This window comes from Gopherus flavomarginatus, chromosome 2 (assembly GCF_025201925.1).
Source record: "Gopherus flavomarginatus isolate rGopFla2 chromosome 2, rGopFla2.mat.asm, whole genome shotgun sequence".
Lineage (NCBI taxonomy): Eukaryota > Metazoa > Chordata > Testudines > Testudinidae > Gopherus > Gopherus flavomarginatus.
This window is the reverse complement of record NC_066618.1, coordinates 175,379,173-175,392,688: the sequence shown is the minus strand read 5'-3', so window position 1 is coordinate 175,392,688 and position 13,516 is coordinate 175,379,173. Positions and strand designations below refer to the sequence as shown.

At 40.8% G+C, this 13,516-nt stretch overlaps 1 protein-coding gene across 1 annotated transcript; it reads right to left on the bottom strand.

Annotated features, from left to right (window-relative positions):
- Window positions 1-274: 274 nt before the first annotated feature.
- LOC127044916 (ovalbumin-like) lies at window positions 275-10,741 on the bottom strand. Its single transcript, XM_050940212.1, has 7 exons — window positions 10,574-10,741; window positions 8,839-8,961; window positions 8,050-8,193; window positions 4,622-4,739; window positions 3,696-3,838; window positions 1,620-1,775; window positions 275-580 (listed from the first exon to the last, which is right to left on the bottom strand). Exons 1-7 carry the CDS (start codon window positions 10,739-10,741, stop codon window positions 275-277), a joined length of 1,158 nt encoding a protein of 385 aa, XP_050796169.1.
- Between the last annotated feature and the right edge of the window lie 2,775 nt (window positions 10,742-13,516).

The following is a 13,516-nucleotide window of genomic DNA, read 5'->3' as shown; positions in this document are numbered from 1 at the left end:
TAGGACTCGTTCATCAAAAGAATGTCACATGAGTCCTGCCATGAGTATATAACTATGGAGTCAGTGGCTAGATACAGTGGAAGGAAAAGAGAAAAATCAAGAAAAAAAAATTTCCATTGTATTTTCCATATCATGGTTCCATGGTCCAGAATCTCATTCATGTTAATTAGAAATTTTCTTGAGGAGACGAGAATCTACCCAAGAAAAGAATCCATTCAGTTTTTTGGTGTCTGATAAAGAAGAGGAAAGAGTGATCAGCCACAAACTCTATACGTCATCTGACTGAGGTCACACCTGTGCCAATTCCAGATGCAGCTGCTGCCTCAGTGCCCTCTTCATTGACCTCTATATAAGCTTTATGGACAGCTTCACTGACAGACAGGTCACCTGCTTCTGCTATTCCAGATAAATATGATTCATGGCTAAACACATCGGTTATTCCTAAAGCTTTCAAATATTGGTTGAGTTGAGCTTTTGTCTCAGTTTTGAACTGAGGAATAGACACCTCCACATCATCTTCTTTCATATAATAGGAGCTGATCCAAGTTGTTAATTTCTCATAAGTAAGTTCCTTTTCCAGCTACAGGTATAAAGATACACGGGAATCAGAATCTTGTGGTTACGCATAAATATCAACAAGACACAGAACTGTGTGAGAAAGTTGGAAAAGTGACTTTCATTCACACTGTGGTAACCATGTCAGGCATGATTCTTGGAATGCTACAGAGGTCAGTAGCATGAAGTTCACTATAGGTATGTCTACAAAGGGAATAAAAAAAAACCCACGGTTGGCCCATGTCTGCTGACTCAGGATCATAAGGCTCAGGCTCCAGGGCTGAAAAACTGCTGTGTGGACATTTGGTTCAGGCTCCAGCCCAAGCCCTGGACCCTCCACCCTCAGTGTCCCAGAGCTTCAACTTCAGACTGAACCTCAATGTCTGCACAGCACCTTTTAGCCCCTTAGCCCACAGGGCTTTTATCTCCCTTTAGCTGTACCCTAAAGATGTCCAAATAAGTGTTTATGCAAAGTGTTTGGAAAAAAGAAAACCAGATTCTATAATCAATGTAAATATAATGACCACAGTGCTGGGTCACCAGTGGGAGTCAATGGTGAAACTTTTAACCTCAGTGTTCTGACTTCTACCATGAAAGCTAAGGGACTTGATCCTGCACCAGTGAAGTCAGTGGGTGTTTTGCAATTGAATTGTATGGAAGAAGGGTTAGGGAGCTGGATCAGATGTTAAGTCTGGCAGCAATATGTGGCAAACAGCCTCTGTGGATCTGCCGATGTGTTGCCTATATTGTTCACATTTATTGTTCATTCAATTTAAGACTAGTCTGTGTGAGTATTAACTGTAGCAATTAGCTATTAATTACATTGTCACTGTGCCCTATTTGGAGAATAAAATGGCTGGCTAATTGTTTTCTGAACATTCAATGACACAGGAACAGCATAAGCAGCCTGCCTTCAGATTTACTATTCAACATGCTGCATACTCTGCAAGAATGAGAAAGTTAATTTTCTCTTATACTGTCTGTCCAGATGATCAGAGATACCAAGACATTGCCATGTTCGTATTCCGGTTATAAGATTATCATCTCATCATAGGCAACTTTACCTGTGTTAGACCCGTGTAGTCTTTTGGCAGCAGTATATACATATTCAGGTCACCACCGTTGTATGGGAGTAAAAGCACCTGACAGTCATGCTCCTTTATTGCAGCTATTTTATACTTGCCCTTCTGGTACATCATCTGCACAGGTTTGCTTGTAGTCTGAAAGCAATGACAATTAGTATCAAATGAAATACATACAATGTATCCTCCTGTATTTAAATGTTTTTCCTTGTAATACATCTTCACTTGGACCTAAATGCTGCAGTGGTTGTTTAGGGCAGATTAGCACCTTCTAATGAAAGGTATAAAGTCCTCTTGAACCCCTTCAAACATCTCACAACAGGTTTTTCTCCCTCTCTGCATCAAGGGAAAGGGGTCAGTGTGAGGTATGAGAACATGGAGACTAGGAAACCCCATAAAGCCATCCCCATGATCCAGGATTCCACCATGCTGCTTCTCCCCTGCTCCTTTAAAGCTGAGATACCATTTATTGTCTCCCTGGGCCCGCAAGATGAATAGAAGGTTTAGAAGAACAGTTAACACTATTTCCTAGGACCAACACTTTCATACGTTGCCACTGATAGTGTGTGTCACAGCTTGGTTGTCCAGCTTGAGAACCATGCTAAGGATAATAAAACTACAGGTTTTCATCTTTCGTTTAATTTAAATTTTGATATAATAGCATGTTCTCAGGTCAAATTGACCCAGAAATTTACAAAACCTAAAAGCAACAGCCACCTACAAAACAATTTAATGGAAACAAATTTCACTAAGAACAATTTTCCTTTAGCTAAACAAATGTTTCCCTCCCACGGTTGCCAACGTATTTTTGCTACATTGTACTAATGTGTGATTAACAGAAAGTGAAACTGAATTGAAGCAAATATGAAGCTGGCTATATTACATTCATTGACCACACAACATGTGGTGGAATAACACAGGGACAATCTACAGAATGTAAACTAAAAAAAATTCCCACTTTCAATATTTAACCTTAATGAGAAAAATGAAGAAGGAGATCAATCTGGTGACAGAATGTGGAAACTGAACACAGACTAAATGGATCTCTTGGTGGCAGTCATTGTAAATGTTGCAGCAGAACAACTCATTGTATGTCTGAATACAAGCAAACCAGTTAAAAGTCTATGTCGAAAATTATTAGACACCAGACTGTGGACTGCTCCAAATTAGGTATGTAGTGGGGGAAGGTATAAGGTGCATCTTTATGCTAGGCCTCTGCTCAGGGTCCTGTCAGTCTTTGCCTTCTGAGTGCAAAACTATACAAGGGAAGTAAACCTAACTGCACCAGCAACCCCAAAGGGAATGGGGAGCACAGGCACTAACTCCATGGGAGCTCCTGGGCTGAAGCACCCATGGAAAAAAATTTGCGGGTGCTTAGCACCCACCAGCAGCCACCCCCCTTCTCCTCAGCACCTCCCAGCCACCATCAGCCCCACTGATCTATTCCTCCCTCTCCATCCGAGCACCTCCTGCATGGTGTGGAACAGCTGTTTGCAGTACGCAGGAGGCGCTTGGAGGGAGGGGAACGGGCAGGGATGGGACATGCTAGGGAGAGGGGCCGGAAGAGGCAAGCTGTGGCCTTGGGGGAAGGGGTGGAGCGGGTGGGGAGATGAGGGCAGAGCAAGGATGGAAAGAAGTGGGGTAGGGCTTGGAGGAAGAGGTGGAGGGGGGGCAGGCCTCAGGCAGAGGTGGGGGTCAAGCAGAGGGGAGTAGAGAGGAACTTGGTGCCTATGATGGGGAGAAAGTGGGGCTATGTCCTGAACACTTCCATTCCTGCCAGAAGAGCTGACAGGCCAATGAGGGGGCAGATGCTGCAGCTTCTTATACACTGGCTTCCCCTGTGCCCCAGGTGGCTATGTGAGGCATTGTACCAGTGTCAGGCATGATGCACTCTCCTAGCCAAAGCTTTGGGAAAAAATCCCTCTCCACCCCAGAGCGGGTCTCTAGGCCATAATGGATCCCTACATTTAAAGGGCCACGTCCCACAGTGCGCCTCATAGTCTGCCAAGCATGTGAAGTAATAGGATCAATGATGTGATGTGTACTTCTGTAATCTACCTCATTAATCTGAAAAGGTCTTTCTTCGGTGTTTTTTTTCTTAAATTCCATTTCCCATTTCTCTTTGAAGTAGACAGCATTCATGAGGACTAATATAGTCTGAGCAGAAAGAGTGCCTCGGGCAAAGACATCCTTGATTTTACCTTAAAGAAAGGGAGGCAAATTAGTTTGTTTTGGCAGATCAGTAACACTAGGTCCATTTATCTGTTGTAATAACTATGATGTTTAGTGCTTGTATGAACCTGGGTGTAAGAATATATACATGATACTGGACACACATGAAAGATGTTTGACTGACAGCCCTGAGAACCTGAAGTCCTCTATCTGTTCACAGAACTAGTGGAACCCAAGCAGTGTTACTATGATTTTCCCCAGACTGACCCACTGATGTGCCTCAAGTGTACAATGGAGAGCAGATGTCTCCTAAAATAGCCAATTTATTCTTTATTTCCCCTGACTTGGCTTGGCTCCACATCAAATTTTAAGTAGGATGCTGTCATTTATCTTATCTGTATAGGAGCTCATAAATCAAGGTACTTTCAGAAGGTCCCCACTACTTGCCCCCAATACCTCTTGCATCTGATTTGATAGTTCCTTAAACTCCATGCAATCAGACACACAGGTGGTCTCATCCAGCACCCACTGAAGTTGTCAGAAGAATTCCTGTTGATTTCAATGGGTGTTGTATTAGGGTCCAGAGTCTGCTAGCTACTCTGTTCTCCTCAATTATGTGTTCTCTGTGGGAATTAATGATCTAGCTCTAGGTCACTCAAGTGGTCAAATTGTGGAGAGCTGCCACTGCAGCCCCATACTGGGCATGCTCCAATTATGAGGAAACATTTTTCTCCTCCAGGTTCTTAAGCACTTTGTACACTTTAAGCAATTAAATATCAAGTAATAGCAGCCAATGGCTGACCTGTCCTTACCATTTGTAAAGGTTTCAACCCACAAATTTATCTGTTCTCTCGTTTCCTCTGCAGCATTCTGAAAATCAGCTGGTTTCAGTTCTGCCTGGTATAACTTTTGTATGCAGGATAGGTATTGCTGTACCAAAAGAGAGAATGTTGGAACAATACATCAGAAAACAGGTTTCTCTCCCTTTCTCTCTCTCTCTTAGACTGTGTGCGAAATAAAATAAAATGTTCCTGTTTTTTTAGTTCTGCAACACTGCAAAAGTGTTTTTGTATATCCTAGAAATAGGGTGGACTAGCAGAATGAACTAGACCAGTTGGTTATAGCATAGGCAAAGGTCTTGATAGATTTGGAGAGTTTGAATAAAACAGTCTGTGATGGGGTGAACTCACCACACACTGGATGGGGAAGAGTTAATTCCACACTGTAGGCTGAGGAAGCCACACCCCCACATCCCTACTGGGCATGCTCCAGATGCAGCACTAGTATAAAAAGGAGCACCCCAGTTCAGTCTGTGCTAACTTCTGAGGAGGAAGGATGCTTCTTGCTGGCTCCAGCCTTGGAGCAGATGGAACCCCTGACAGTGGAATCTGGAGCCATGGAGACTCAGACCGGCGCCCAAGTGCATGTGGACATCAGAGAGGGATCTAAGTCACACAAAACCGTGCACAACAAAAAGCCCAGAGACCCCGATAATCAGGGCCATATTTCCAGTTGGGTACATTAGTCATGTGCCTAGGGGCACCAACATTCTAGGATCAGAGGGGTAGCCATGTTAGTCTGAATCTGTAAAAGCAGCAAAGAGTCTTGTGGCACCTTATAGACTAACAGACATTCTGGAGCATGAGCTTTCGTGGATGAATACCCACTTTGTCGGATGCATCCGAAGAAGTGAGTATTCACCCATGAAAGCTCATGCCCCAAAACGACTGTTAGTCTATAAGTACCACAAGACTCTTTGCTGCTTCCAACATTCTAGGGGGGCACCATGCGTCTCTAAAATCGTGTGCAACACAGAGGTCAGCTGTAGGCAGGGGAAGCACTGAAGATGCTGTGCCTAGGAATGCATAAGGTATAAATCTGACCCTGCCGACAATACCTAAACTACATCTCCAAAAGATATGGCAGGAGGGTGTGGGGAGAAATGCACGAGCTATAATCCAGTGGGAAGTTGGCATGTTTTGTTTGGAGTCCTGCTCATAGGAGCCGACTCTGTGGGTGCTCCAGATCTGATAAAGCTGCCTCTTCTTGCAGCAGCCAGTGGTTAGGTCTCTCAATTTTACTTTCTATTCTGGGTGGATTGCAAACTAGGAAAAACTGGTGAAACAGAACCCGCTATAGGTCTTCCTGTTAAATTCATGGTTCTACTGCTATAACTCTGAATTCATCCTAAAGATATGTATGTCTCTGGCCACTTCTGTCCCTGTCTAACCTATGTATCACTGACTATTTATTTATATGTAATTCATGAATGTCTTTGAAGCACTGTTCAATGTTTCTTTTTCCCATCAGCCAAAATAATTAAAGATGACTGCAATCCACAAGAAATTTAAAACTAGAAGTAAATTTTGAAAGATGATTTGTGAACAGTTTTTGGGCTTATGAAATTTCACACAAATCAAATGATGAGATCTTGTAAATAACATGAAATGAATTGGTTAAAAATGCAGCATGAAACATTCTAGAGGAATAATTCATACCAGAACATAGTTAGTAATTCTACTGAAAATGTATGACCCAGAATAATTCTAGCTCACTTTCCAATCACTGTGTTACTTCTATGGTGCTAACAAGAATAGAAAGCATTAAATCTTAATTTTGTCAGTCTATTAACCAGCTATAACTCCGAATAGATATCTGTTGAGTAAGATGGTGCTAGGATTAAATAGGTTTTTTTAATTATTATAGCCACCCTTTGAACTTTATTTTGTGGTTGATATGTGGAAGTAATTTAATAGTTACAAAGCTGAAGGAAAATATGGGTAACAGTGTACTGTATAAAACAGCTTTTGAGGGACAGGCTTACATAACGCTGTCTCTTTTTAATATTTTGTACAGTGTCTAGCCCAATGGGACCCTGACCTCTATGCACTGCCAAAATACAAATAATAATATTAAACACTTAGAAATTATGCTTTCAGTGCTGTTCAACACACCTAATTACAATGCTCCTGTGACCAGCTTCCAATGCTCGTGTGACCAGGGGTGTCATAAACAGAGTGTTAAGGGTTAATGTCTCTTATACCTGTAAAGGGTTACAAGCAGGAAACTGGATACTTGACCAGAAGACCAATCAGAAGACAAGATACTTTTAAATTTGGGTGGAGGGAAGTTTGGGTGTGAGGTCTTTGTTCTTTGTTCTTCTCTCGGAGGGTCTGAGAGAGACCAGACATTACTACAGGTTCTCTAAGTTTCTTTTCATATAGTAAGTAAAACAGGCGGTTTAGGCTTTTTAATTGTTTTACACTATTTGCATTTATGGATCTGGCTGGTTAACTTTTATATGTGTAGTTGCTGGGAACAGTTTGATTTGTATTGGTACTGAGGGGAAGGTCTCTTTCTGGTGTCTGTAAGCTATAGGACCCTGTAATAGTTACATCTTGAAGCTACAGAGATAATTCTTTACTTTTTCCTTTCTTTTATTAAAAGATTTCTTTTTAGAGAACCTGATTGATTGTTTTTCTCTGTTTCCCTTGTTTTATCCCAGGGGATTGGGATAACTCACCAGGACAGTGGGGAGACGGGAGGGGGAGAGATAAAATCTCTCTCTGTTTTCCTTGAATCTGTTTGCTTCTTTGTGGAAGGGAAGGGAGATGCTTCTCTGTATGGTGATTTAAGAGGTTAGATCAGTATCTCAGGATAGCCCAGGGAGGGAAGTTCTGAGAGGGGGAAGGTGGGGGAATGGTTTATTTCTCCTTGTTTTAAGAACCCAAGGAATCTGGGTTCTTGGGGTCCCCCGGGAAGGTTGGGGAGGTCAGAGTGCCCCAAAACACTATATTTTGGGTGGTGGCAGCCTATCAGATTTAAGCTGGTAATTAAGCTTAGGGAAATTCATGCTAGTATCTCATTTTCTGAGCCTATCAGATCTAAGCTGGTAATTAAGTTTAGGGAAATTCATGCTAGTATCTCATTTTCTGAACTCTAAGGTTCAGATCTGAGAAAGAATGCTATGACAAGGGGGAAATGAGCAGAGCCTGTAACTAAGGCTTTAAAGTTATCTTAAACATTCTATTCTGGAACCACATGGTTTTATTTAAGATAATTGGCTGTTCTGCCCTACTATTTGGTACCTCCATAAGATCAACTCCACCCTTGTCTAAGTGAACGCACCTCCCATCAAGTCAGCAGGAAATGGGACCTCAACTGAACTAAGCCCTTGTTGTTCAGCTCTGTCTGTCCAACAGTGCTACAGGCCATTAAAGTGAATCCCAATGAAACTCACTTGAAGAAAGCTGAATGTCTTTTCTCCATACAGCCTGTTGGCAATAGCCAGCTCATAAAAAGCGGTGGGTTTGTTGATTGCTGAGAAGATGTCATGAAACTGGGAATGAATCCCTCCAGGTATATCACACTGATCATCAGGAACCTTCAAATAACACAAAGTTGCTGTAGTTTATTTCTGACTGAAGAAGGCTGGGAGTGACAGACACTTTTTTTTGTTGTTTTTTTAATAATTGCTCTATTAATCCATTCAGATTCAATAACTAAGCTAGTTTTGCCTTCTCTGACTTGTTCTTGTTCCTGACAGCGCAGATCTGTGGTGCAAAAGCCCTGTTATAAGGACTAAGTAATCCATGGCTCTTTTGGGATGTTCCACTCATTACTTATGGAGCACCCACATGTGAAAATTTTGTTGAACAATGAAAAATGTTCAGGGTAGAAGAGTTTCAAATGATTTCTGTATATCTGATTTATACATGCAAATGCACTCACAATCATTGTAGAAACTCATTAAAATAACATGATGCAAACTGAACTCATCACATGTAAATGCAGTTATGACTATTGCATCCACAAATCAAGCATATAATTGTACAACATTTTCAATAAAAAACCCTAAACCTTACTTTTTGCTATCTTGTGTACATTTTTATCATTCTCCCTATACCTTCTGTCACCCACCATCACAGTATCCCCCCCTATTTTTATGTTATAATTCAAATCTGCCAATTTTGAATTTTCATTCAAATTTCCCAAAGTTTCTCCAATTCCAACATTTGTTCTAATATACCAGCAACCGAGAATGAAGAGGTAGTCTGCGACTGCTCTCTGAATTGTCATCACTTCTTGTTGTTTCAGAAGAGCTCCCTGTTCCTGGATTTTCATGTTCTGCAAATTCAAGGACATGAAGCGCCTGAAGTTGAAATGTAACATTGCAACAGTCATACACTGTATTGATTTACTTATGATAATCTGTGGAACTAATCTTGTCACAGATAATTCAGTAGTCTGTCTTACCTACTGTCCTTTCTACTGGAGATGGACATCATGCTTCCAAAAGACAAATGTTCCCAACTTTTATCACTGGATGCTCCAGTCCATCCATTGATATCAAAATCAGCAAGCCATTTGGTGAATACTACTTAAAATCACTAGAAGGGAGAGCTATATTTCTATGATTGTGGTAATCACTTCCTATTTCTGCCCATAATATTCAGTTTGTTAGATCTTTTAACACTGTGCTGAAGTAGGGCAATAAATTCAGTAGGGTTCTGCAGATATGCAGTGATATGCAATAGTGGATCATATCACAGGACTGGGACTTGGATTAAAGTTTTTTTTACAAAACCTAAATGAAAGGAAAAATCTGAAGACAAATAGAAATGCTTTCAGAGTTTGCTAGATTTAATTCCAACAATACCAGTGTTTGTTTGTCAAATACAGAGTGAGTTACTGCCCATACTTAAGTGGACATGAGTTTTGCCATTGACTTCTGTGCTAGCATTATTGGAACCTGTGTGGGTTTTTAAAATGTTATTCCTCTCGTCTGCAGATCCCTTTCCATCTGTTGACTGTATTGGGTCCCAATTCTAGCCTTCACAGCAAAATATTCATCTCAAAGCTCTAATGATGGCAGTTGATTTATTCAAAGACTGATGATACGTGATCCTTGATTAGTACTAACTCCTGTGCAATCCAAGCTTGAGCAGTACAAATAATTTTCCAAAAAAAAAAGTTGACTCACACAGGCTTACGGGATCTTAAATAAGTTAATACTTTTGCCAAACTAGATGTTCAATTTATATTTTTATAACTATGACCCAAACATGTGACACTTCAGCACTAGGAAGTCTGATGCTCAGCACTAAAAAGGACCCTGCATCTGAGATACACATTCCTGAAATAACCATTTACTCTACGTATCTCTCTTTGATACAATGCAGAACACAAAAATGCCACCAAAACAAATAAAAATGCTTTTAAAACCAGAGACAACAGGCAATGCATGCTAATGTTACAACAGAAATGTATGTGTAAAGTGAATGTGAGGGGCTGGAAACATTTCTATGGGCCAAATTAGACCAGCCTAGGCAGAAGGTAAGTGAAATGGCAACATAGGCCATAGTCTCACAAACAATAACACACCCAAGTACCATTATTCATGTATATATGACACACATGTATGGAGCAATCTGCAGGATCAGGGCTTGAGCAGGAAAACCTCTTGCTCTTGGACTGGAAATGTTATTTCCAGTTTATAATGTTCTCAGCCTGCAGCTTCTGCAGGCACATTTTCAACTCTATAAAGTTTTAGAACTCCATAAAGTTACATTCAATATAAAAGTGCCTTTGAGACCTTAACTAGGGCAATTGCTACTTGTGTAGGCTATATTACATGTGGAAAAGAAAAATGCTTTGTGTTAAAAGAAGAGCCTTGAGGCGCTAAGGTGACATTACATGTGGGAATAGTCTGCCATTGTTGAATAAATATTAAGGAATAAAACAAATGCCTTATTATTGCCCACCTTTTGTATCTGGATGGCAGTATTACCTCTGGCCCCAAGAAGGACCATGCCCAGGGCAGCTGAGATACTCAGAGGAGAATAGATGATATTTCCAGATGGACGATCTTCATTCAGTACTTTGAAAAAGTCAAGGCAAAATTTGGTAGTTGCTTCACTGTTGGAGCTCATTGTGAAAATGAAAAGCTGCAGATGAAAAAAATAAACCAAATCAACACAGTTCAACAGTCTCTTTTCTCAACCTCTTACTGCATCAGAAGGTTTCTGTGGCTTTCTTGCTAGTTATTAACTCGTGTCTAGCCTCAGGGTGGGCATGGGCATAAGTTTTGGGAAGACTATGATACAGACTTTTAAAAAGAGAATTCCCATTAAGAAAACAGCCTCATCTCTAATTCTCCACTCAGGAAACTGAGATTATCCTTTTTCTTCCACTTCTGCTGCTAATGTACAACACTACTGTCATAAACAGATAAATAAGAGTTAATAGAACAAAAGTGCTTCATATCTCTTTTGCCTGGAATGGGTTAACAAGAACAGTGAGCCTGGCTGTCACCTGACCAGAGGACCAATCAGAGGACAGGATACTTTCAAATCTTGATAGAGGAAGTTTTGTGTGTATGCTGTTAGATTTTGGTTGTTGTTCAGTCTGGGGGCTCAGAGTGACCAGATGTGCATCCAGGTTTCTCTCCAATCTCCCTGATACAGGTTCTTATAGATTCAAAACAGTGAGTACTAGGTAGATTAAAGCGAGTTAGGCTTATGTTTGTTTTCTTTATTTGCAAATGTGTATTTGGTTGGAAGGAGTTCAAATGTGTATTTGGCTGGAGGAGTTCAAATGTGTATTTGGCTGGAAGGAGTTCAAATTTATATTTTGCTGAAAGGATTTTTAATTTGTACTTGAATACTTGGGCTGGGAGGGTATTCCCAGTGTCTATAGCTGAAAAACTCTGTACCTATTCCATTCTTTTAAATTTACAAAGATAATTTTTACCTTTGCTCTTTCTTTAATTAAAAGTTTTTCTTGTTTAAGAATCTGATTGTTTTTTTTATTCTGGTGTGAGACCCCAGGGGACGGGGTCAGGATTCACCAGGGAATTGGTGGGGAGAAAGGAGGGAAGGGGGAGAGAGAGGCTAATTTCTCTCTGTGTTAGGATTACTGTCTCTCTCAGGGAAAATCTGGAAGGGAAGAGAGAAGGAGAGGGGAAGGTGCATTTTCCTCTCTGTTTTAAGATTCAAGGAGTTTGAATCACAGTGATCTTCCAGGGTAACCCAGGGAGGGGAAGCCTGGGAGAGGCAACGGCGAGGGAAAGAGTTTACTTTCCTTGTGTTAAGATCCAGAGGGACTGGGTCTTGGGGGTCCCTGGGGGAGGTTTTGGGGGGACCAGAGTGTACCAGGCACTGGAATTCCTGGTTGGTGGCAGCGCTACAAGTACTAAGCTGGTAATTGAGCTTAGAGGAATTCATGCTGGTACCCCATCTTTTGGACGCTAAGGTTCAGAGTGGGGAATTATACCATGACTACAATGAATAAAATCTTCTACCAACACAGTTTCTTAGAGCAATTAAACAGGCTGATGCATCTTCCCATCTGACTTTAGGGGAGTTACTCATGATTTACAGCAGTATGAGTTCAAAATCAGGCTTCCTGAGAGGGATTATTGGATGCTCTAATTTCTGTTTGTATGTGATCAGGGCCACATTAGGCTGTCTTTTGCACCCAGATATAGCTAGAGCAACTTCGGAAGAGTGAATCCAGATATATACAGGTGTAAATGAGAGCCCAATTTGACCCCTGGTGTCTAGGTAATAACAACAGAGAATGGGTAGAAAATGATTTGATCAGTATGTGGTAAGATATGACTGAAACAGTTTATTCTTTTATAAAAGAAATATACACTATGTAAGATGTGTGAATGTCTATTTATTGCAATTCATTTTCCAATTGGGATTGACTGAGAGGAAGATTATATTCTAATCCATCTCCATTTACTCTGAAAAGGGATACTCTTGATATCTTCCCAGGTAGCTATTTCAAGACTTTCACAAATTGATAAAAAAGAAGCGGGTGAAGTTTTTCTGAAAAATAGTTTATCTGCTAAAAAATGTAATCCTGGTTGACCTGAAACTATTTGTGCATTTGACACAAATTTACCAGAGTTTGAGCCCAAAAAAACATTTTCAGGTTAGATTCATTAAGTAGTTGGTGGTGTCCTCCTTGCCCTGCTGTAGCTTTAGCCTAGTATTTAGGTGGTGGTGCTCTCCCTTCTTCCCAAAGGTTAGGGTATTCACCTGAATGTGGGAGACCCAGGTTCAATTCTCTCCTCTCCCTGGTTTGGAACAGAGTGTTCAATCTGAATCTCTCACCAATCAGGAGGTAGCCTAGTTGTTATGGCCATCAGGTACTATGGAGTGAGTCTCTCCCCCTGAAGCTGTACCACTTTGTACAAATTAAATAGTCATTGGAGCAGGGCTTGAATGTGAGTCCCCCTTTCTTCTTCACTACACAAGTGGATGATATAGTAGTTTTCCCCTTCCAAATTCTAATCCACCCTTCCTCTGAAATTGTGTTATACAACATCACCTTTCATTTTGTAAGAAAGACATGAGAAATAATTTTTCCATTCTACTTAATGCTCATAACGCCCCAAGTGGAATATTGTGTCCAGTTCTGAGCAACACACTTTGGGAAAGATATGGACAAATTGGAGAAAGTCCAGAGAAGAGCAAAAAAAATGATTAAACATCTAGAAAACATGATCTATGAGGGAAGATTGAAAAAGTTGGGTTGTTTAGTGTGGAGAAGAGAAGACTGAGGGGGGACATGATCACAGTCTTCAAGTATGTAAAAGATGGTTAAAAGGAGGATAGGACAAGAAGTAATGACTTAAATGGCAGCAAGGGAGATTTAGATTTAACATGAGGAAAAATTTCCTAACTGCAAGGATT